Below are 24,908 nucleotides of genomic sequence, written 5' to 3'. Positions count from 1 at the left end.
GGGACTCAATGGTAGAACATCTACTCTGCATGCAGAATGTCTGGATTGGACTGATAGACTGGTTATAGAGCTGCTGCCAGTCAGTGCAGACAATACTGAGCTACATGGACCAATGGCCTGAGTCTGTATAAGGCAGCTTCCCATATTCTTAGGTTTCTTTTTTAATGCCCAGGTTTCCGTGCAAGAGATATTTTAAGGATTATTGAGATAAAGTCTGCAAAGCTCTTTAAATGCTAAGGAAAAGCACAGTGTTAAGACTTAGATTTTTAAGTGCTCAGTAGAGTTGTGGCAACAGGGTGACTGGCTGCTAATTACAGTCTGATGCTGCACTGCAAAATCCAGCCATTAAAACTGACTATTGGATAACATTGTGTGTGTGTGTGTGTGTGTGTGTGTGTGTGTGTGTGTGTGTGTACGTGTACTCTTTTTTTGCATGAATCTGTATAGCTCTCCAATCAGGAGGAGGTGGGAATGACACTGTAACAAATGTCTTATTTTCTGATAATTTGGTTCGATACGATACGACACGACACGACACGACACAATACAATACTGATTTGCTGTTTTTGTTGCACCAAAGTAACAAAATATTGTTCACACATTTAGCAATTTTGTGAATTATTTTCTTTTTCAAATGGCAGATGTGGGCCCCCAGATTCAGACTGGGAACCCGGTAGTGATCTTGGGGGTGTTTGTGGCTTTAACCCTTTAATTCTCACCCAGACTGTAATTCTGATTCTTCCCAGTCTCCTTGCACCCACAATTGCACTAGGAGGGGAAAGCTTCCAGTGGCACAAAGATACCCCTCCAATGTAAATAGTAGGTTGGAACTTCCAGCCTGGATTGGTACGGCGGCGGGGGGGGGGAGGGTTAATGCCCTCTAAATCTGCATCAGGATCCTCACAGAGATCAGGTCTTCTGATTGTGTGAATGCAACATCGTCTGGTTAACCCTGAGCTTAGATCTTGATCAAAGCAACATCTGTCTTCCAGATCCTGCAGGGTTTGACCTCTCCCTGCTGTATCTGAATCTTGTGAATAGTTTAGTTCGGTCATAACACTAAACCATTGTTGTTGTTTTTTGCTGGAACAAGGTGCAGGGAGCTTCAGACTTACGCTCCCCGCCTCTCTTTCAGTGCAGCTGTAAGGAGGGGCTAAGGCTCATTCTGGTAACACTAAACCATGGTTTAGCATTACATCCAAACAAACCATTATGCCTTAATAGCTGTTGAGCAGAGCAGGCGAGATGGTGAAGTCCTCATCTACGGCATGTTCAGTGCACTGTGGAGGCTCAGCCCAGAAGGTTTGGGTTCAGTGTGTGTGTGTGTGTGTGTGTGTGTGTGTGTGTGTGTGTGTGAAAAATATATTGCTATACGTTATAAAACCCTTAAGGATGCAGGCAAGTACAAAAATATCTGCTGATAATCTACACAAATCATACCCCTGCTCCCCTTGCATTGCAACATAACAAATATATGATCTTCTTCTCTGTTTCCAGCTCTCTGCACAGAAGAATGTGTCCACGGAAGGTGTGTTTCTCCCGACACGTGTCACTGTGAACCTGGCTGGGGGGGCCCAGATTGTTCCAGCGGTGAGTAGAAAAAACAGCATTGATTCTCCATAGCCTTCCTACATAGACGTCCCAAGAGGACAGTGCCTTATGGTAAATCTTTTGGTTTCATTTGTCTATCCTGAGATGAGAACAACAATGCAAACGAAGCAGCAAATCTGTTACTGTTTTTATCCTGTTATTTATTTATTTATTTTGGTCAGTTGGTTTTGATAGTGTCATGAATGCACCATGACTCATTTGTTGCTCACTGTCCAAGCATATAAGCATCTTCTGTTGAGGTTGAGCTTTTGTAGTAGGGAGGTTATTCCATTTCCCCATTACTGGGTTCTTTCTGCTATATGGGGTGTGTGTGTGATTCTTCTCTCCACCCACCCGCCTTGGCACCCAGATATAAAAGCTGTAGTGGTTGCTGAACGGAACGTGGTTGTTCAAGTGCTGCAGACCCTTTATGGTTTGACGTCTATGTCATCGTTACTGGTAAGCTTTGCAGAGCTTCCCTCTCCTTCTGGCTTCATGCTATCTTGCTCTTTCCTTCTTCTTTTTAACCGTTGCAAACAAAGCCATGCCTTGCACTGGGGCTGGTTCCAGGGCTCAGGTGGCCCATGCCAAACAGCTGTCCTATGGGATGCCTACTCTGAGTTTTTAATTAGCATTATCTTCCCCACCCTGTCCCTTAGCACTAGAGCATCTAATGGCTTCTGGATATCATATTGTATTTGCCCCACACCCCAAAAGCCTTGAAAGTTGAGTCATTCCAGAGCGGTATGTGTATGTAGGACTATGGATGCCACTGATGCTTTCATCCTCAAGGACAATTTCTAGGACCTTAGAGGCAAGCCCAAAGTTCATTTTTTAAAAAAAGAAATAAATATTATTATTATTTAGTAATGTTAGCAGGAGTTAGTAGTGGGATCTCTCAGGGTACTTGTGCCCCAGTACCTATTTGAATTTGCCTCGTTTTTGTGCTGGGCCTCCTGAATATACAGGCAGACTCTTGCCCCCCCCCCCAGTGCAGCCTTTGACCTGCCTGGTGCTCTTTGGATATTTGGGGCCACAGTGCTCCATCAGCTCCAGCCATTATGGCCTTTGTGGGAAGGTTGGCCTAGTCCATTGTCATTTACTGCCAGGGACTTCAACATTGCACAGCCTAACATTTTTTAAATCCCAGCATATCTGAACTTCTGTGGTCCCCTGGTGTACATTAAGTTTTATGAAACAGCTGAGTATACTTGTTTTATGATTTGTGCGTTTAAATTTTTATTTTTTAGTTAGGGCATCATTTTGTTCATGAAGAACATGGTATTTAATTCTTTGATTACTAATAAGATGCCCTTATAATGAGGATGATTAACATTGAGGCGTAACTAATGTCTTAAGGCATTAATTTCTTTAAAGAGGGTATGCTCTGGATAACATAATAAGCTAAGGAATTTCTTGCTGGGTCAGATGAAGAGCCACCTAGCACAACATGGATAGATAGAGGGTGATGATAGATAGATAGATAGATAGATAGATAGATAGATAGATAGATATCTCTACCAGAATTCTAATAACCGGTAGTGTTGAGAATAGGTCCTATCCTATGGATGGACCACAGTCCATCTTCCTCTCCATTTCTAGAATGGCAGTGGCTCCCCAAGGTCTCATTCTGTCTCTACAGTTTGAAGTCTCTTTAAGTGGTGACCCCAGGGACTGAACTTGGGACTTCCTGCATATGAAACAAGTGCGGAGTCACTGCTGATCTCCATCATCATGCAGCTCACGTACTGGTTATTGTGTTTTACATAAGAAACTCAAGTCACAGCAAGGTTACACTCTCTCCTTGTTCTGCTCTACCACTTTAGGAGCCCACTTTCTTAAAAAAAACCACAACAACCACAACATTGTTCTCAGGAAGCTTGTTTATGAAACAAGAGTAAAATATGCTTTTGAACACTTCTCTTTTCTCTTTAAAGGAACAGTCAAATGGGGCATATAGTTATGGTTTTTCAAATACATTTTTGGTGCTATAGCTTTGGACGCTTATCTGTTTTGCTCAGGGGAACTGGGGCAGTTAATATCAGCAAAACTCGTTATGGCTTTATCCTCTCGGAAGGATAACTTCTGTGCACCTGCATCCCAACTGACAAAGGAAGGCCAAATTTGTCTGATCTTCTGCTAATTTGGCAAATCACCCCATTTGCTGGCTTGGCAGACTCATTCTAGAACGTGTACTTGAAAGTAAACATCAGAGTTACGCAATATAAGCTGACACATCTATTTCTCCAAATAATGGTAATAATCTTGTTAACTCTGCTGGAACAGATGGGTAAATAATACAGCTCTGTCCAATAAACATATTGTAGTTAACTGAGTGGGCGGCCTCCCTTCTATTCTGGGGATCGATTAGAAATTTCAACAAACATCTGTGGAGATGAAGATGATGATGGAATGGTATTTTGGTTCTTTCTGTTGGAAGGCTGGAACACTCCCTCTTGTGCATCACAGATTTGGGTTTGAAGGATTATGGAAGCACATTGACTAACAAGAAGCATTTTCTCTCCCTTCCTGAAATATACTCGGAGTTGAGAGTGGATTTCATGCTCTTTATTCAGCTCATAGTGGTGAGGAGGAATGAATGTTCCCCCAAAATATCTGCTTTATATACATTATTTACACAATGGGCTGCACGTGATTGGCTAATTCCAGGATTCTCCTGTAGGCCAATCAGCTTGTGGATTCACTTCCACCTGGAGCTGGATTGGGTGGCTCCTGCGGATCAATCAGACTGCTGCATTTTGGATTCTATTCAACTCAGTACATAACACCTCCCAAGTCCATATGGCTATGCAGGTAGCTGAAAGTTTTGGTTATGGAGGTTATGGAAGCACATTGACTAACAAGAAGCATTTTCTCTCCCTTCCTGAAATATACTCGGAGTTGAGAGTGGATTTCATGCTCTTTATTCAGCTCATAGTGGTGAGGAGGAATGAATGTTCCCCCAAAATATCTGCTTTATATACATTATTTACACAATGGGCTGCACGTGATTGGCTAATTCCAGGATTCTCCTGTAGGCCAATCAGCTTGTGGATTCACTTCCACCTGGAGCTGGATTGGGTGGCTCCTGCGGATCAATCAGACTGCTGCATTTTGGATTCTATTCAACTCAGTACATAACACCTCCCAAGTCCATATGGCTATGCAGGTAGCTGAAAGTTTTGGTTATGGAGGCTGGGATTACAGTAGTTGAAGAGTGAGGATGTAGTTTATGGCTGTATCCAGGGAATTCCTAAAGGGTTACACTGATCCTGAGGAAAGAAAGGGATGTGTCTGGGGGAACTCAGAGAGTAGGTGGGAAACCTTGTTTGAACAGGAAGCAAAAAAGGGTGTGCATGAGGAATGGGTTGCCTAATTGCCCAGGCAAGGGATTTCCTAGCACAGGCTCCCAGTGAGTGGCCAGAACTGAGTGTGGATCACACCCAATAGAGGCTGCTCCGAAGTGGATGAAAACTAGTTGAACTGGAAGTGCCAGGGATTGAACCTGGGACCTCCTGTGTGCAAAGCAGGTGCTTTACCCCTGAGCCACACCCGCTCTAGGCATGGGCACTCACAGCTGCCAATAAGTGGTGTACGGTTCCACTTAAGGATGTTAAATTCCCTTGTCTTAAAGACGGGGGAATCTTTTCCTCAGAAGGCAGGCTGATAAGAGCTAGCAAGTCTGGATGAAATACTGAGTGGCTATTAATAGAAAAGCTTTTTAAAAGCCCTTGGTAAAAATGATAGTGAAATATTGCCCAGAAGTCATATTATTCTGGATTAGTCTTTTTATCATCTTCTTTTCTTTTCCTCTTTTTCTTTTTGCCCACAGACACAATGCATACTTCTGTAATACGTATGGTTTGGGGGCAAATGGCAGGGTGGGGCAATGGCACAGCCGTAAAAACTCCAGTTGGTGTAACAAAGACAAGGCATGGATAAGGTTCCAGCCTCTATATAGGTATTTGCACCCTTGTGCAGACATTCTGCATTGTTCCTCTTTACGCTTGTTGTTTATTATTTTATCATTTCTTGAATCTCTATCCCACCCCTCCTTCCCCTTGAAGGAGCTCAGGGTGGTGGTGATGAATTGTGATGGTGGCAGCAGTCCCTGTTCCCTCCATGAACCCACGAAGATGTATGTCCACATTTGCATAATCTGCATACAGAAAAATGCAGTCCACACTGAATATCCGTACAGGGCTTTGGACAAATACCATTATGTGAATCACAAAAGGCCACTAATTTGGGAAGGGGATTTCTCTCTTTAAATTGGAACCCTCTTTACATTAAATATTCCAGCTTTTAAAAATAATTAGGAATATTAAAGCACTGACAATGATGGAGAAGGAAGCATTATTCATAACTTTTATTTCCGCTCACTGGGCAAAGATCCAGCATATTTCATTTGCGAGAGGGTTTTTTTGGAGGCTGTAGGGAGAGGGATGTTAGCCAACTCCTAAATTAACTATTCTCTGGTAGCCTTTGCAAACGTTACCCTGGGATTAGCCTTGATATCTCAGTGTACTCTTTTCATTAAATATAATTACTGCATTTGTTAGTCTTGGAGATTTGGATGTCTTCATATCCCACTGGTGAATTCTGGAGAACTTGGGTTGTGAGCCTTAGAACAGTTTCCTCCTCCCCAATCTGGTACCAGATGTTTTGGATGATAGCAGGCATTCCCCCACCCCCACCCCTGCAGCACCATCTGCCTACCGCAGATTCTGGCTTCCACAATCTAGGAATGGGGTTAGCTCAGTGGTAGAGCATCTGCTTTGCATCCAGAAGGTTTTGGGTTCAATTCCTGGCATCTCCAGATAGGGCTGGGAATGCCTGCTGCCTGAAACCCTGAAGAGCTGCTGCCTGTCAGAGCTGTAGCCTGTTCTGCTTTGATACTTCCTGGCAGCTTCCTATGTTTCTATGCCACTCTTCTGAGCTCTTTCCCCATCTGCATCACAGTTTCTATCTGCCCCCCCCCTTTCCTTTCTGACTTTCTCCACTAAACTCTAAACATGGCAGCATAGAAAGCTGCCTTGTTCTGAACCAGACCATTGGCCTATTGAGCTTAGCATTGTCTACCCTGACTGGCAGCAGCTCTCCAGGGTTTCAGGCAGGGGTATCTCCCAGCCCCACCTGGAGATGCCATTGGGGAGTGCACCTGGCAACTTCTGCATGCAAGCCACTGGGACATTGCCCATCCCTCCTAAACTGGTGGTGGTGCCCTCATACCATCAATGTTTGGGGCATGGCCCACTTGTTGAAGACGAACGATCCGCAATCCCATCCTCCAAACTGCTGGTCTCTTGTAGCCCTTATGATGGACCATAAATCTCATTAAAGAGTTTGGTGCTTGTCAAGGTTGAAGTGACTTTTAGAGACAGTTTATCAATAGGGAAAGGGAGTCTGTGCCATATTTGACTCGGCATGGCGTCTTGCCTACACTGTATGCTGGCTGGCAGGCAGCTGCCTGTGCCTCCAGGCCTTGCTTTGATTTCATATCAGAAATCAGTAATATATAGAGGCTTGATTACCATACCAATGAAAAACAGAAGTGGCGAGGTTCATCTGTTTTATATATAACAAAGACAACTGTTGAAATGAATTGTTTCCAAGGTCTTAATAATGTTAAAGGGGAATCATATCTAGCCAGTAAGAAGTTTCCAGCCCTCCCTCCCTCTCTCTTTTTTTTTAAATGGCTTTTAAGTCTCACCCCCTCCACCCTGGTGACATTTTAATTCATTCAACCTGAGCTTTGGTTGTTCAGATGCAGAAGAAAAGTGGCAAATGCTCAGTGCAAACCTTTCCTGCTCACCTGCTCGATGATTTCAAAGCAATTAACTTCAAACAGCAGCAGCAGGCTGGTTTGGGGCTTCCTGTGGAGCAGCGCAAAGCCGTTGGGGATATACCTGGCTTTAAGCAGAGGCTCTCGTGGTTATGAGTGGCGGACATCCAGATTGATCAGTGTTCAGTACGACAAGTACATAAGCATGGCATTAGAGTACTCTTCAGCAAATGTCCTTCATACACAAGAGTAGCCTTTGGTATGTGGAAAGCTGTGCTGTCACATTTGAAATGAACCACATGTTGTAGCAGAGGGAGGGACATCAGACCTGGGCACCAAATACAGCCCTCTGAGACTTTCCCTAGCTAGCCTACAACCCACACCGGCTCTGCTTCACCTTAGTGCTTAAAGCCCTAAAATGATTTAGACCCCAAATATCTGAGAGAGCACTTCCTTCCCTACAGATCCTTCCAAGTGTTAAGATCAGTTGAGGGGGCCTTTTTGACAGTTTCACCCCCCCCCCTCGGAAGTTTGGGTGTGGTGATGGCCCTGGAAAGGGTATTCACTGTGGCAGCCCCAACAATGTGAAATTCCCTCCCCACAGACATCCATCTGCCACCTTCATTATATAGTTCTGTCATGTGCTGAAGGAGGGACGTGGGTGGTGCTGTGGGTTAAACCACAGAACCTAGGACTTGCCGATCAGAAGGTCGGCAGTTCGAATCCCTGCACCGGGGTGAGCTCCCGTTGCTTGATCCTTGCTCCTGCCAACCTAGCAGTTCAAAAGCACGTCAAAGTGCAAGTAGATAAATAGGTACCACTCCGGCGGGAAGGTAAACGGCGTTTCCGTGCACTGCTCTGGTTTGCCAGAAGGGGCTTAGTCATGCTGGCCACATGACCCGGAAGCTGTACGCTGGCTCCCTCGGCCAATAAAGCGAGATGAGCGCCGCAACCCCAGAGTCGGCCACGACTGGACCTAATGGTCAGGGGTCCCTTTACCTTTTACCATGTGCTGAAGATGCTCCTCTTTACTACTACAACAACAACAACAACAACATTTTATTATTTATACCCCACGCATATGGCTGGGTTCCCCCAGCCACTCTGGGCGGCTTACAGCACATATAAAAACATAATAAAACACGAAACATTAAAAACTTCCTGATACAGGGCCACCTTCAGATGTCTTCTAAAAGTTGTGTAGTTATTTATCTTCTTGACATCTGATGGGAGGGCGTTCCACAGGGTGGGCTTTGCTACCGAAAAGGCCTTCTGCCTGGTTCCCCATAACTTCATTTCTTGCAGTGAGGGAATAGTCCCTTAGAGGTGGACCTCAGTGTCCAGGCTGAACGATGGGGGTGGAGACACTCATTCAGGTCCCTTGAGCTATATACTTTTAGAGCTCACCCTATTATTGTGACTGTTACTTCTTTTGAACTGCATTTAATTCTGTATTTTGAAATTGCTGTCACATGCCCTGGGGCCTTCTAGTGAAGGGTGGGTCATAAACCAACTAAATAACAAAAATAAACACAAGGGGAAATTACATTATTTAAGCTACCCTGAAAACCTGCATAAAAGGCTGTTGTTTGTTTGTTTGTTTGTTTGTTTGTTTGTTGTTTCAAACTTGGTCTCTTCAGAGTGTTTGTGTGGCTCTGAGCTATATTCCAGATCAGATTCCGCACCTTAAAGGAACATTTCCAAAAAGCCATTGGTAGTGCTTACGGACCACAACTCTGACCTAGACCTAATTTCCTTTTTCATATGTAACTTTTTCATTGAATTTTTGAAGAAACAGTCCATTGTCAAAGCACTGTAATTACCTAGACCTAATTTTGAGGTTGCTGGCAACTCTTGACATTGGGGGCACTTCACAGTAAGACATAGTCCTGATATCTGCAGCCTTTTGCAAAAAGGGAAAGGGTGATTAAAAAAAAAAATCTAAACTCTGAAGGCGATACATGAAAAGCAAAGTAGATTTTCCAGCTGGTTGACCTGTATCCACAGGAAACCACAGGAGGGGCAAGTGCTCTTGTGCTCGAATCCTGCTTGCTGGTTTCCCAGAGGCAACTGTTCAGCCACTGTGAGAACAGGATGCTGGACTAGATGGGCCATTGACCTGGTCCAGCAAGGTCTTTTTATGTTATTATGTTCTTATCCCCCTTGGGCTGCAAACCTAGTTTTCGTACCAAGATCTTTAATTTAGCGATTCTTTGCTTGTTGTTGCTGTGGGAGGAAGAGGAGGAGGAAAGCACCCACGAGAATTTTTCATCTGAGAGAGGGGGAAGCTAGAGAGTGTGTACAAAGAATTATAGTACCAGCCACGGTGACAGGTTGGTCAGTAATCTGCACAGATAGTGTAGTTTTCATCACACTTCTCAGGACAAACTGTCATTAGAAGAGGAACCTATTTCATCTTTATCTCTGTCAAGAAAGAAAATAGCCAAGGTCATAACAGGCAAGTGTAATGTCTCAGCAAGATTCCTTTGAAGGTATATTCCTTGAGCAGCTGGGTGCTTGAACACTTGGAGATTTTCATGAATGAGAAGCACAGCTGGAAGATGGTTTTACAGAAGGCCGCATGTGACTTGTTCCTACACACATGTATTTTCCATGCGTGGGGGGGGGGAGTTAACATATGGCACAGATCTTGGTCACTTAGAAACATTTGCTCGATCGATAACTCTCTATCCTTATCCCAGGCATAGGCAAACTCAGCCCTCTAGATGTTTTTGGGACTACAACTCCCATCATCCCTAGCTAACAGGACCAGTGGTCAAGGATGATGGGAGTTGTAGTCCCAAAACATCTGGAGGGCCGAGTTTGCCTATGCCTGCCTTATCCAGTCTGGAAATGATAGGCTAATAGAACATTTGAATGGGAGGTTTTCATACACCTCTGATTGAGGGCTCAGTATATTTTAGAGGGTGGGGGCATAAGGTGGAGTCATGTGCAGCTATTCTGACTCCTCCTTGAATAAAGTTTTATCTTCATTGATTAGAAGCATTTGCTTGAGGTTGTGCTGTTTACTCCCCCAGAAGCTATGATTTGAGTCAAAGATGATTTGGCCCATCAAACTCTTGACAGGTAACAGAGGCCTTTGGAATGGGTTTGAGGAACACAGCAAGTCAGATCCATCAAGTTCTGGTCCATCAAGTTCTGTATTCTCTGCACTGACTGGTAGCAACTTTCCAGGGTTTCTAACAAGAGTCCTATTTGGAGGTGTCAGGGATTGATCTTGTATGCTTGAAAAACAGTCTTCCCCAACCTGGATACCTCCAGATCTTTAGAACTGCAGCTCTCAATGAACTTTTTAGTGTAGAAAAATGGCGAGAAAGAGGTAACAATTCCGAATATCAGTTTCTGGAAATGGTGGGAAGCGGCCAGGTCCTGCTTGCAGGTTTCCTCACCTGTTTGGTGACTGTGAGAACAGGATGCTAGACTAGATGGGCCATTGGCTTGATCCAGCAAGCTTGTCTTGTGTTCTTATCTCCTCTGCCACACTGCAGTGATCTCTCCACTGCCAAGATAGTGAAAAAGAGAACAAAAAAACCCCCAACCCTCCGAAACAAACCCACAAGCAGTTGCAATTTAAAACAAAGTAAAACCATCAATAATGGGACGTGGGTGGCGCTGTGGGTTAAACCACAGCACCTAGGGCTTGTCAATCAGGTCGTCGGCGGTTTGAATGCCTGCGACGGGGTGAGCGTCTGTTGCTCGGTCCCAGCTCCTGCCAACCTAGCAGTTCGAAAGCACATCAAAGTGCAAGTAGATAAATAGGTACTGCTCTGGTTCGCCAGAAGCGGCTTAGTCATGCTGGCCACATGACCTGGAAGCTGTATGCCAGCTCCCTCGGCCAATAAAGCAAGATGAGCACCGTAATCTCAGAGTCGGTCACGAGTGGACCTAATGATCAGGGGTCCCTTTACCTTTTACCATGTGCTGAAGATGCTCCTCTTTACTACTACTACTACTACTACTACTACTACTACTACTACCTTAAAACCATCAATATGCCAATCCTATGTCTGAACCTGGGGCCGTGGTTTGTTTCACTCAAACCATGGTCAGTAAGCCAAGAACAAATCTTGGCTATCAGGTTTGGGCACAATGCCAAACCAGGGATTGTGGTTTGTTTCTCCCACGCATTGGCACGGAGGAGCAAAGCAGCCCAGATGAGCATGTTGATGGTGAACAAAGTATGGGGAAACTTTAGCTCTCTGGTTGTTGATGCACGTCATTTTCCATCCCTCCCAGCCATTGGCCATGCTTGCTGGGACTGTTGGGAGTTGCAGTTCAGCAACATCTGGAGGCTCAGAGGTTCCCTACACCTACAGCAAGCCTTTACCTTTAGTTTACTATGGCAGTATTTTTGCAGTGGAAGATTGGTTACATCTTTGTTGTTGTCAAATGCACCATCATATTTTTTTTTTTAAGCTGCAAGTGGTTTTAAGATATGAATATGTGTGTAAAGCGTGGAGTGGGCGAGACTTGCATGCAAACAGCCTCCTGCATTAAAAGCAATCTGTCAGAAAACTGCCAGGTTTTACTGGTTTGATTGTGATGTCTTGTTTTCCAGCAGAGAAATCTGCTCCTCACCTGGTCCAATCATGTCCATTTATGGGTGAGCACCTTTTATCTCCTCTGTGTGAGAAGGGGCATACACAGAAATAAAGATGATTAGGTTTGTGGCATTTATGAGGCAGGCAGAGCAGCTGAAAGGAAGAGAAGAGCAATTTGGGGGCAGGTTGGGGATTTTCAGAGTGACTTTCATTAACAGCAGGCAACGTGAAATGCTGTGTGATGTGGTGAATGCGTTCTTAGACTAAGGCAGCACTTCCCCAGCTTGCTGCCTTCCAGATGCTTTGAACTACAACTCCCATGAACCCTAGTCCACATGGTCATGTGGGCTAGGGTTGATGGGGGCTGTAGTTCAAAGCATCTAGAGGGCACCAGATTGGGGTAAACTGGTTCAAATTCTTGCTGAGCCGGGAAGCTTGCCTTTCTCACTCACTCTCTTCATCTGCGTGTGATAGTGTGGATTACAGTTAATTTATTAATCACTACCTAAACCACAGACTGAAGGCAATTCATACGTATGTAAGATAATTGAAAACAATGAATATGTTTAAAACAAGACAGGAAGGGAAAAAATCTCCTTACAGTAAGCCTGCAACTTACCAGAAGGTTTGGTTCCCATGAACTTCATGCAGATAAAGAAAGAAATGCATAGTAAGCTAAGAAGGTCACTTTAAAAAGGTGTAAAAAGGTCAGTGTAAAAAAACAACAACAAGCAGTTAACAGCAAATGGTGGCTGCATTGCTTAGTCTTCCTCTTCTGAGTTTGATGTTGCTTCAGGAAATGAAATCACGAGAAGGGGTGGGGGGTGGGGGGTTGACCGGTAGCCAGATGAAGATGATGAGCTTGGTCGTAGTTCAACATCAGAGCTGTTGCTTTTTTTCCCTTTTTTCTTTTGGCTTTTAAGACATTGTGATTGGCAACTGCCACTGTTGCCTCTTGAGCTCATTACACATTTCTTTGTAGGGTCTCAAAGTGTCTGTAATCCCATGGGTGATTTTTCAGGCTGCGTTCCATGGAGGGATCATATCATTCACATGCTTAATTGCACAGAAGATTTTTGCAGGTTCCAACTTGCTGCCTCATGCTCAGCATCAACAACACCATCTTCACCCTTGGTGTCTGTGCATGATTTCACCGGTTTCTCAAGCTCCTCATCAGTCAGTGTTTGTGCATAGCCCTCGATGGACTATTCCACTTCTTCCTGGAGAAGGTAAACAAAGCCATCACCACCCACTTAACTTGCCGTGTGCACAATGTCTCCCACTTCATTGTCCACCCTGGGAAATCAAGTGAAATCACGCACACATTCCTTCTGTAAGTTCTGCCTGCGTACATTCAGTGTTGCAGATTTGATTAGATCCATTGCTTGCTTGATGTAAGTGATACAGTGGGCAATGTTGAAGGACTTCCAACATGCCAGACCAGCAGTCATTATATTAAGGATCCATGAGAAGGTGGGCTTTGTGTGATTTGCCTTGAAGCAGTGAGTCCAGAGGGAGGTTGTGTTGGGGGTGGGCTTACTGTAGTTGTTTTCAGAAAGTGCAGGCAATGGGCACCTGTCAGATCTTGATAGGGATGTTACTCAGCAGAACAGGGCCAGCCACACTAAAAGCCCTCCTCTGAGTTACTGCGGAGTGGGATTCTGATATCTCCTTTTGCATGCACAGACACCCAGAGCCTAATCTCCTACAGAGATTTGCAGGGATAAAAAATGAATGCATTTTCCCATAGAAAAATATCTCATACTTACTTGTTTCATTAATTGCATTATAAACAAACAAACAAACAAACAAACAAACAAACAAACAAACAAAAACTTCTATTGAATTTGCCTGGGATACATCCCCTCCCTTTGGAGGGGGGCTGCACCTTATTTAGCTCTTGCCATTCCTGTCCTATTTAATCACATTCCTGAGTACCATTCAGAAAACTAGGACCCAGAGCTGCACCATCTTGTAAATGGATGGCTAGCTTCATGGCAGAGAAAGGGGGGTGGGGTGCTGACTCTGCAGTTATCAATGAAATTCAGAGCATTGTGATGGTTCAGCTTTTCACTTGCAAGTTTTGTATAGGGCACAACTAGGTTAAACCTGTTTGACTTCAAATATGGCTGAGAGTGCACCCAACTTTGGAAATAAAGACCAATCAATTAAGAGAAGTTTGCTGGTCCTGGGGCCCCTTAAATCCAGAAAATGGAGAGGCTCCCTCCAGCAGATAGGCAAATAGATTCCTTTTTCCTTCCCCTCTCATCCCGCCACTCTCACCTACCTTTTAAAAAGTGGGTTTTTTTTAATTCCAAATGATCTCCAGCTGCTGCCAAGCTGCCTATTAATCACAACAAACCTAGCAGATTGTGTTTATCCTTCATTCTCCAAGGGGTGTTGAGGACATGCGTGTTGGCCGTGTGAGTCCATCCATGTTTTTAAAGGTCCCAGGGTGTCCAAGACAGCCTGAGCAAGGGCAGCCTGTGTCTAGCAGCAGGAAAACATAATAGGAAAACATATATAAACACTTACATAAATAAACAAAGAAAAAATCCCATCATAAAATATTGTATGCCTTTTCAAAGCAAATTATGAATTTTGTCAGACCAGATGAATTCATATATCAATGACTGAGACTTTATCTGGGTTAATGAAAATGTGATTTACTGTTCTACAATTCATTTCATGATCATTGGCTGGATTGTGCCCCACATTCTGATTTTTCAGGGTGATCTCTTCTCTTCCACCCGTGTCCCAAATGGATAGGGTGACAGTGCATCCTACTTTATAGGGGATGTATCTCTGTCAAAGCTCAGTTTTTTTATTCAGAATTCATGGTGAAAATATATATTTTTTCACATGCGAGGCCCTTCATTTAGAGCTATCAGGATTGCCCCGAAAGTTTTATTTTAGATAATGGAGTTTCTAAAGGGAAAGAGGGGCTATGGTGGGGAAAATCTACTATATAGCATTTCTGAATGTCCAGCTTTTCAGACGTTGACTCCTCACCGTATTCTTCTGAGACTGCAAGGTTGCCTGAGAGCAAGCTCCATTGACCTCACTGGGACTTAGAATTAAGTGTGCATAGGAATAAACTGTAAACCAGAGGTGTCTAACCTTTTTGGCCCAAGTACCACATTCACCGGCGGGACATGGGTGGTGCTGTGGCTTAAACCACAGAGCCTAGGGCTTGCTGATCAGAAGGTTGACGGTTCGAATCCCTGCGACGGGTTGAGCTCCTGTTGCTCGGTCCCAGCTCCTGCCAACCTAGCAGTTCGAAAGCACGTCAAAGTGCAAGTAGATAAATAGGTACCGCTCTGGCTTAGTCATGCTGGCCACATGACCTGAAGGTGTTCGCCGGCTCCCTTGGCCAATAAAGCAAGATGAGCGCCGCAACCCCAGAGTCGGCCACGACTGGACCTAATGGTCAGGGGTCCCTTTACCTTTACCACATTCACCCGTGACTATCTATTTGAAGGCTGCATGGCAGCAGTTGGTGTGGCTGTCTCACACTCCTTCATGCAAGCACACACAGAGCCTCCCTCAGCAAATGTGTACAATCTGAGAGGTGGGGTTATTGCTTCCTCTCCACTCATCAAACGATTAATCCTATGTCCAGGTTCACCCTAGTGCTGTGCCTACTTTAATTTTCTTCTCTTTTCATTTTGTCATTGCCACCCAAACTGGTATGGTGTTGGACCTTGCCCGAAAAGTTTACTGGGCAGTCAGATTTGGTTCCCAAGCTTGGAGGTAAGCCTCCCTTCTGTAGATCACTCTGAGCATTTGCTCATGATAGACCCTCCTGCCAGCAGTAATGCAACCGCTGCATTTCTTTGCAGGCTAAATGATGCTGCAAACAACTCTCACCCTCTCAGAATGTTCGCTCTCTTCCTCTGAAGTTCTTAAATTGCTAGTCTGAGCTGGGAGCCCCATCAAAGAGAAATATCCAGCCCTAACCTGCGCAATTCTTTTCTTCACTCCTCCAGATTTTTGGGGGTCTGCAAACCATCAGTCATGGTTCCGACTGAGCGAACGCTTTCAATTCTAACACTGCACATTGCTAGCCTGAGCTGTGGGGGAGCTGAATCGCAGAACAACAAAACTCCCCTTCTCCAAGCTAGACTCAGCCTGGCATGCATCCCTCTGGTCTGGAATTCCTGCTAGCTTCAATGAGCAAAGATGAGGTGACTTGACCCTATGATCCCTACATGCCTAATTCCCTCAAGAGCGGAAATTGCCCGAGAAACCATGCCTGTCTACTGCTCACACGGCCCCTCACTTGGATGAGTAAACTTTTCTTTTTTAAAGGTTTTGATTTATTCTTGCAAATATGCAGAGATTTCATTTGCTTAATTCAGTTTACAGAATTTGGATTTTTATTTTTTTTACCCAGCTGTGCCTTGTTTTGGACTGTGATTTTAAAGGTTACACTTGAAAGTGAATAATTAATTGAAAGGGTTCGTTTAAAGGAAAGCTTCTGAAGTTCCTACACTGATCACCCCCCCCCCCTTTACTGAATTTTACCTGCTGGAGGCTTACTCATTCATCACCCAGCATTAGGCATTTTGAACAGATGGCTTCTTGGAAAATGTGAAGGCTGATGGGGGGCTCTTTTGAGTACATCCACATCTGGGCCTCTAAATCCAGCAGTTAGCAATGTTATTTTCTAGTGCAACAAGGTCGTCACAAAGTAAATTTGTGTCACCTTGCTATACGGTTGAAGGTGTAAATGTTTGCATTAGTGACTGGTACCCTTTGGGACTGGTGAGGCAGAAGACAGGGAACCCAACAGTAGGTGGAGACAGAGCCAATGGCAAGTAGAACCATCTCATTCTAGTTCTGTCCTCATGCACCTCTGCGGTGTTCTGCAAGTGCAACACTGAGACCGAGGAAGAGAAGGAACCTGAGAGCCCGTGCCACCTCCTAAACTGATTGTAAGACAGGAGAATACAAGAAGAGCCTGCTGGATCAGGCCAATGGCTCATCTAGTCCAACACTGTGTTCCCACAATGGTCAACTAAGATGTCCGTGGGAAGCCAGCAAGCAGGATCTGACTGCACCTCTGTGCAGGATCCGATCTCACCTCTGTGGTTTCCAGTGACTGGTCTTCATAGAACCATAGAATTGTAGAGTCGGAAAGGACCCCAAGAGCCATCTAGTCCAACCCCCTGCAATGCAGGGATCCTGACCACAGTCTGGGTGGGCTCGAACCACCAACCTTCTGGTTAACAGTCAATATTCAGAAGCATTTCTCCCTCTGATTGTGGAGGCAGAGCATCATGGCTAGCAGCAATCAACAGCCCTCTCCTCCATGAACTTGTCCAGTCCTGCTTTAAAGCCAATCGGGTTGGTAGCCATTAATATTTCTTGTGGGGGAGAGTTCCATAGTTTAACTATAAGCTGTATGAAGAAGTAATTTCTTTTATCAGTCCTGAATCAGCACCCATTCTGCTTCCTTGGATGTCCATGAGTTCTGGAGTTATGAGAGAGGGAGCAAAACTTGTTTCTCTACCCACTTCACATACGGTAATTTTATAAACTTCTATCACAGGTGTCAGCAAACTTTTTCAGCAGGGAGCTGGTCCACTGTCCCTCAGACCATGTAGTGGGCCGGACTATATTTTTTGGGGAGAAAAGAACAAATTCCTATGGCCCACAAATAAGCCAGAGATGCATTTTAAATAAAAGCACACATTCTACTCATGTAAAAACACCAGGCAGGCCCCACAAATAACCCAGAGACACATTTTAAATAAAAGGACACATTCTACTCATGTAAAAACACCAGGCAGGCCCCACAAATAACCCAGAGACGCATTTTAAATAAAAGGACACATTCTACTCATGTAAAAACACCAGGCAGGCCCCACAAATAACCCAGAGACGCATTTTAAATAAAAGGACACATTCTACTCATGTAAAAACATGCTGATTCCCGGACCATCCACGGGCCAGATTTAGAAGACAAAGTCTTGGAAACAGACAATCAGGGGAACAGCTACAGAGGTCAGAGAGACGAGCAGAGAGGCCTCCAGGAACACAGCACATCACTTCTGGGAGAGCAAGGGGGGAATGGGCAGACACTTGAGCTATCAGCAGGAAGCAGGTGTTGCAGCTTTCTCTTGGAAGGTGCAGAAAAGTAGAAAGAGGCACTGAGGCAAGAGTAGAAAGGAGAAATGACAGAGCTATCAGTGGTTGGCAAGAAGACAAGTTGTGTCCCCTGCCTTTTTAAAAGACTTCAGAAAAAGAGAAGAAAATCCCTTATGTGCAAGGCAAAACACCTCAGACCTCACAGGGGGAAAGGAGCTGGAATGCCTTTTTATCATCCAAACCATTTAACGTTGAAGTGAGGAACGGGCCTCATGATTGTAAACTGGTGGTAATAATCTGACAGTGGAAGGGAGATAGAGATGAGTGTTACCTCTCAAGAGGCATTCATCTGCACGCCGCCGCCCCCCCTCCAACCAGCCTGCAAAGGTATCCGCTAAAGTGTTTATGAAGGGTGTAAAGATCTATTTTATCGGCATTGTCGGTGCTAGAGGCTCAATAAACATTGTTTAATGTTTAAACACAATCTACTGGAAGCGATTTTGTGTTAGCTGCCGAAACGGCTGCTTTCTGCTGTGGAAAATGTATGAAGGTGGGGGGGAGGGGAAGAAGGGGGGGAGAGTAATGCCACCTTTCTGCATTGCACCTTTTTCCGGTTCATTTCAGACAGAGTATCAGAAACTGAGCCCTCCGAGGAAATTGGTCCCAGCCTTGTGAAACCAAGGACCCTGTTCTTGTATTGGGATGGATGACTCTTGTCAATTTCAGTTTCTCTCAGTTTCCCATTTTCCCAGCCTGAAATTCAGTTCACCCCATTTTCACTTCAGTTCGTAATTAAAAATAAAAAGTTATCACAAATGTTGACCAGTATGTTATTGTGCCTTTCTCCTAATACGCACAGTTCGCATGTAATTCTTCCTTTTGCAAGGAACCTTTTCCTAACAGAATGCATTATTATGTGTTGTTTTAAAAAATATAAATGCACTTTATTTTTTGACACATATTTTGAGTAGATAACTACATTACAGAATTTGGAGAAACATGGATGTCAAAAGATACCTTCACTTCAGTTTGTGTATTGTGTTATGCATGGGCAAATTAGGCAGCTTCTCATTCAGATGTGAGCCAAGTTAAATCACTCCTCTGTCCCTCTTCAAGTGTTACCGCTTCCTGGATGTTTTTTGGTAGTTGCATGTCTTTTTCTGCAGTGCCTGAGTGGGAGCGCTTTCATGCTACTTTCCCGCAGAGTCTGATTGCTTGCTTTGTAGACAAGAAATTGATGGTTTGCTAGGCGCAGCAAAATATCAAAAACTTTGGAGGTGGTAGAACGGAAAACAGCTGGAAGAGTGGCGAGGGAAATGTTAAAGAGCATGTGGAAAGTCTCTGTCTGAGTGTAGCGCAGCCCTCATGGGAATTCAGAAACAAAGTCTGATCCTATTGAGCTATATCACGCACATGCCCTCATGAGCAGGGAGTGAGGGAGAGATTCATTCAGTTCCCTTTAAATGCAAACTTAACAAATTTGCACTTCCCCAAGCAATGCATAAACCAAAATACAAAACTCCTTTCTGTCTTGCAGCTCTCTGATTGAAGAAAACATACAGATGCCTGTGCTAGTGAAAAGCACACACAAAAAGGTGTATATTAATAAATGTAATTTGCAAAAGTTCATTTTATTAGGAAAAATGCTTGCAAAATGAATATATTAGGCAAACCTGTCTGCAAAAATAAAATAAAAATAAAATCATATAATGGATGTGAAAATATGTATGAACTTTCATGCCACCTTAAAAAAACCACAAACCTCACAAATGTATATGAAATTGGAGTTAAATGAACTTACAGAAATATATCCATCCTTCATGCCCCAGGAGTCTTCTAATATTTTCTGGTGTGACACAATCATGTATGTAATTTCTGCAATGGTGTAAATTAGATTTATGTCAGTACAAGGTGCTAACGGGCGAAGAGCAAGAAAGAAAAGCACCCTTTTGTGGAAAGACAGGGTGTAAATTTAAATAATAAACAGTGATTTTCTGCAAGAGGGGTGGGCAACTAGCCAATTTTAGCCCTTTGCTACATATCCACATCCCTGGTTGTAGGAACTGCATCCACTGGAGCAGAGAGGGGTAGGGAGGTAGCCTGTGTGACTCTTGCATAAAAATGAGAACCCAGTATATACCCACAAAACCATTCAGTGCAGTGCCAAGCCACAAATGCTGGTGAGCTTTCCTGGCAACTGATTGTGGATGTCCCATTGTCAGGTACCTGTTCCATTTGCATTAGAAAATTGCTATACACAGTAGGGGTTGTGCCTCTGCAATGGAAGATAGAACTTGCACAGAGCACGTCCTTCAGGTTTTGCTTTGATGTCACCCTAATAGTTGTCCAGTGGAGTTTGTTTTGTCTGCCTCCCTCCTGGTATAACGGGCAACTACATTCACGAACTTCTTAATCTGGGGAAGTGAAAATTGAAAGTCAACAGAAGCTTTGATGTTTCTCAAGATACAGCCTTTGAAAGCAATTGCACATGGAGCAAAAGGAACCTTTTAGCGTGTTATCTGTGTCCCCATCCTGAATTTTGTGATGAGCGAGCATGTGCAGTGGTAGAATGTAATTGCTTTTAAAGCAGGGGAATAGGCTTGGCCTTAGTCACTGCAAGTGTTTGTTTTTTGCTGTAATTAGGTAAATTCATCACTCTGTTAGCTTTTTAATTCGGAGCATAGGATGCTTACTGCCTCTTGTAGCTTTACAGCTGGGCTCTGGTCTGATGCCAGAGCCTACAGGTAAAGTGGCAAGCCGAGAGGCAAGTCTCATGACCATGGACAGCTCCAAGTGAGCAACTTGCTCCATGAAAGGAGCAGACTGGGACCTTTTATGCCTCTGTCTCCCATCCAGCTCCTCCATCCAGTTGTAAAGATTGTCAGCTCCTTGAAGGGCCAACCCCCCTGGCCTGAAGACAAACACTCCGTCTCTTTTCCACAGCCTCCCTCCAGGTGTGCTTCCAGCATAGCTGAACTGATGATGTTTTGCTGGGAGCCATCTGCTTCTTCAGGCTCAGGGGACAGTGTCCATGAGGGTCCAGGTCCCTATAGGGATCCTATAGGTCCCTGGTAGTCTTGGAAGTTTCTCTATGAGTTGTTGTCCAACTGCCTCAGGTGCGGTGGTCTTCGTATTTTCCTCAGTCAGCTTTCAGTCCTGACTCAGATCCAGCTTCCTTTCTGGTGCTCCTGCAGCCTCTGATTCCCCGCCCTATCTGAAGATTCCTTTGGGGATTGAACCTGGGACCTTCTGCTTGGGCTGCTATGGCCTTTCCCCAGGAGTTGAAGATATCCATGGCAGAAGGAAACCACACAACATGCATTTGGATGTCACTCTGTGATCCCTGATGTTTCCTTACCATGGCCCTTGTATGGATTCATTAGAGCGTCAGTTTTTGAAAGCCAGCTAGGAGGCTCTTTGGTCCTGAGATCACAGGCAAAGAGGATAAAGGCTGCTTGGATTCACTTTGTGTGTTGGAGTGACTGTCCTGGCAACCATGCCTGCACCGATTAACCAGACGCCTTTTCTTTAATTGAAATCATTAAAATGCCATTAGTGGAATTAGTGTTCTCTCTCTTGGCTTTACGATACTGAGCACTTGAAAGTAGCTTCTGCTGGTGAAGCAGTTTGCAGGAAAACTTAAGTTCTACGTAGAAGGGAAAGTGTGGGGTGGAGTTCAAAGTGTTGCAGATCCCCCATCTTGCAACATTTGGAGTTTACTTGGGATCTGGGATATGGTGTAGCCTTCCAGGTTTCACCAAGTTGTTGCAAGAACTGGAACATACCAGCATGAAAATGGCAGGTCTCTTCACATGCTAGCTTTTCCTAACTGGAAAAGTTACTGTACGCTTTATCAGTGAACTTACGTGACTCCTCTATGAGGAAAGGGTGCCCCTTTTGGGATTTTCTAGTTTAGAGAAAAGATGAGTGAGGGGCAGCATGACAGAAGTTTATAAAGTTATGCACAGCATGAAGAAAGGGAGATGAAAGTTTTATCCTCTCATAAGACTAGATCTAATGGACATCCCACGAAGCTGAATGTTGGAAGATTCTGGACACCTATGTACTTTTCCAATAGTTAAACTATGGAACTTGTTCCCCCAGGAGGCAGTGGTGGCTTAAAAAAAGGATTAGTCAGAATCATGGAGAATGCTACCCATGGCTACTAGCCATGATGGCTGTTCTCTGCCTCCATGGTGGCAGGCAGTAATGCTTCTGGATGCTAGTAGCTGGAAACCATGGGGGTAGAGGGTGCTGCTGTGCTTGGGTCCTTCTTGTGCATATCCTTCTGGGGCAGCTGGTTGGCCACTGTGAAAACAGGATGCTGGACTAGGTGGGGCCCCTTTGGCCTGATCCAGCAGGGTCGTCTTATGTTCTTAACTAAAGGTGGTGCACTGTACCTTTGCAACATGGAATGGGTAGCTGGCTACCCTGAGCTGAATAAGGGGGACTAAGTCAGTGCCTGGGGTAACTGATGAGCTTGGTTTTGTTGGGAGCTCCTTCCTGCCAAGTGAGATGATTGGTCTACCTAGCTCAGTGTTGTCTGCTCTGACTGGCAGTGGCTCTCCGGGGTTTCAGGCAGGGATCTTTCACATCTGTTACTGGAGCTGTCATGGATCAAAGCTGGGGCCTTGTGCATGAGAATCATACGCTGCACCCCTTTCTCAATTCTGCCACAATTACTTGTGTGTTTCAGAGCTGAGAACTATTTGCATATCCGAGAAACTAATACTAATTATCTGCAAAAAAAGAGAGAACATAATAATCCCTAACCAGCCAATGGCCCCCTGGATTATACACATGCAGGTCCTCCAGGATGTGTCTGCTTGGGGTTCTTGCTGTGGCCCCCATGTTTTAAGGCAATAGGAAAGAAGTCCAAAGTCACAGTATAAATAGAACAAGCATAATTTAACATGGTTGGCCTTCCCGTGCAGCGGGTGTTGGATTGAGGGTGGAATTTGACATTCTGCTTGGACAGCTTACTGTTAGTACAAGTATCTCAACTTGCCTAGTGGAATGATCTCCCCCTTTCTCCTTCTGTGGGCTGTTCTGAGGGTTCCCCTTACCTTCTAGAATCAATGTGGGGAGGAGGGAGCCCCACTGTTCTAGCAGGAGTCCTTGTTCTGGCTTCTGCCAATGGAATGGGTTAGCTGAACCCGGTCGTGAGTTTCAAAAAGTAGACAGAGAATCTTTGCTGTTGGGTATATTTAAAATCTGCTAGGATTCTTGATCAGGGATTAATATTGTTATTAAGCTGGGTTGGTCTGGCACCTTGACAACCTTCTGAATCCCCCTTGAGGCTCTCGTCCCCCTGATGGTTAAGAAAGCAAATGGCAACTGGAAGGGGAGCCCTTTGAAGTCTTACTGTACACCTTTGCTCACATTACTCTTAAGTAGTGCATGGGGGGAAAAATCAGCCCAAAGGGTTGTCTTTCAATTGAGCTCATTAAATGTAGCTTGAGCAAAGGGAATTATGCAAATATCCTTTTAAGCTTGTGGAAAATTGAATTATTTTGGGTTCTGGCATTATTTTTATTCCCCCTCCTTTTGTCGAGCAATTAATATTTAACTCCTTTGAAATAAAACTGACACACAATATGGCCTTTACAATATAGGCTTAAAATACCTACCTATTCTTTTATATACTGTGGTTATAAAGCATCGACATGGTGATATTGAGTGGCAGTTTAATTTTGCTTTTTATTAATTCAGATCCCGAGTTGGGTTTAATAACTCTCTTTATTTCATTCCATTTAATTTTCTTTCTATTTGTGCAAGCGAACTTTAAAAAGCGGGGGCATAAAAAAAGGAGGATGGCTTTTTAAATAGGCCTCGTTCTCCGTCCCTCATAAACATTTTGTGGGCTACCTAGGAATGTACCTCAACTTTAATTCTCTTAGTTACAAGCAATTTGCAACTTGAGTCATAATCTTCCTAACCTTTGCGATGCTGCCATGTCCTTCAGGTAATGGAGAAGGTTAGAGTAACACATTAGTAGTCTCTTACTGAGCTCCGGCTGTACCTGTGATCTAATGATATTTAACTCTCCACCTAATATGAGCTTACGAGTGATTACAAGCTGTCCTTTGGGATGAGGCTGTGGGAGAATTTCCAAATAAGTTGCAAAACAGCGATGAATTAACTTGTAGGCCTGTCAAAACCAATTATCTCCCTTGACAACTCAACTCTGCTTCCCTCCCCCCCTCCCCACTGGGTGTTTTTGCTGTGATGAAACTTAACAACAACAAAAAATACACACCGTGCATGGAGGCTCCATAAGCGCCCCCTCCCCCCACCCATTTTGGTTTTTGTAGAGGATGGACATTTCACATCTACGAGGTTCCCATCCATCGTCAAGTCTAATCAAATGGCATGCTTCTGACAGACCTCTGGGTCATATATTCTGTATTGATTTATGGGTGCTGCATCTAGCTCTTATAATTAAAGGCCGCTTTTAATTAAGCCTTTGGGGCTAGAGGATGAGCAATGGCAGAACAATCACCCACACCCCTTTATGTTTTATCAGAGAGTGTATTTTGGATCAGTGGAGCCCATTTGATACTTCTAGGCCAACTTTTTTAAAGTGTTATTCAGAAACCAGTCTGGTTTGTTGAGTATGATGTACAGTCTATCTGTTCTTTTGGAAAATAGGAATCTGTCACTTGGACCACTATTGTCCACACTGACTCACAGTAGCTCTCAGGGGTTGTCAAAGGAGGGTCATTCCCAACCAGGGGTTGAACCAGGGGCCATATGCATGCAAAGCAAATGTTCTGGCACTGAGCTATGGCTTCCACCCCACCCATCTATTCTGGTATGCAGGCTGAGACCCTACCTGCCCGCAGACAGTCTCGCCAGAGCAGTGCATGCTCTAGTTA

The 24,908-nt window shown here is 44.4% G+C and overlaps 1 protein-coding gene across 7 annotated transcripts in view; it reads left to right on the top strand.

Annotated features, from left to right (window-relative positions):
* The window catches only part of MEGF11 (multiple EGF like domains 11), a 361,126-nt gene that overhangs the window by 118,743 nt on the left and 217,475 nt on the right, over positions 1–24,908 (top strand). For all 7 annotated transcript variants that reach the window (XM_082198340.1, XM_082198338.1, XM_082198337.1 and 4 more), the window contains exon 6: positions 1,498–1,590. In XM_082198340.1, the coding sequence (XP_082054466.1) occupies positions 1,498–1,590 (93 nt within the window). The remainder of the gene's footprint in view (positions 1–1,497; positions 1,591–24,908) is intronic.

This window comes from Podarcis vaucheri (genome assembly GCF_965113315.1).
Source record: "Podarcis vaucheri genome assembly, chromosome: 14".
NCBI classification, from domain to species: Eukaryota; Metazoa; Chordata; class Lepidosauria; order Squamata; family Lacertidae; genus Podarcis; species Podarcis vaucheri.
Note: the sequence above shows the minus strand (reverse complement) of the source record. Positions and strands in the feature narration are given on the sequence as shown.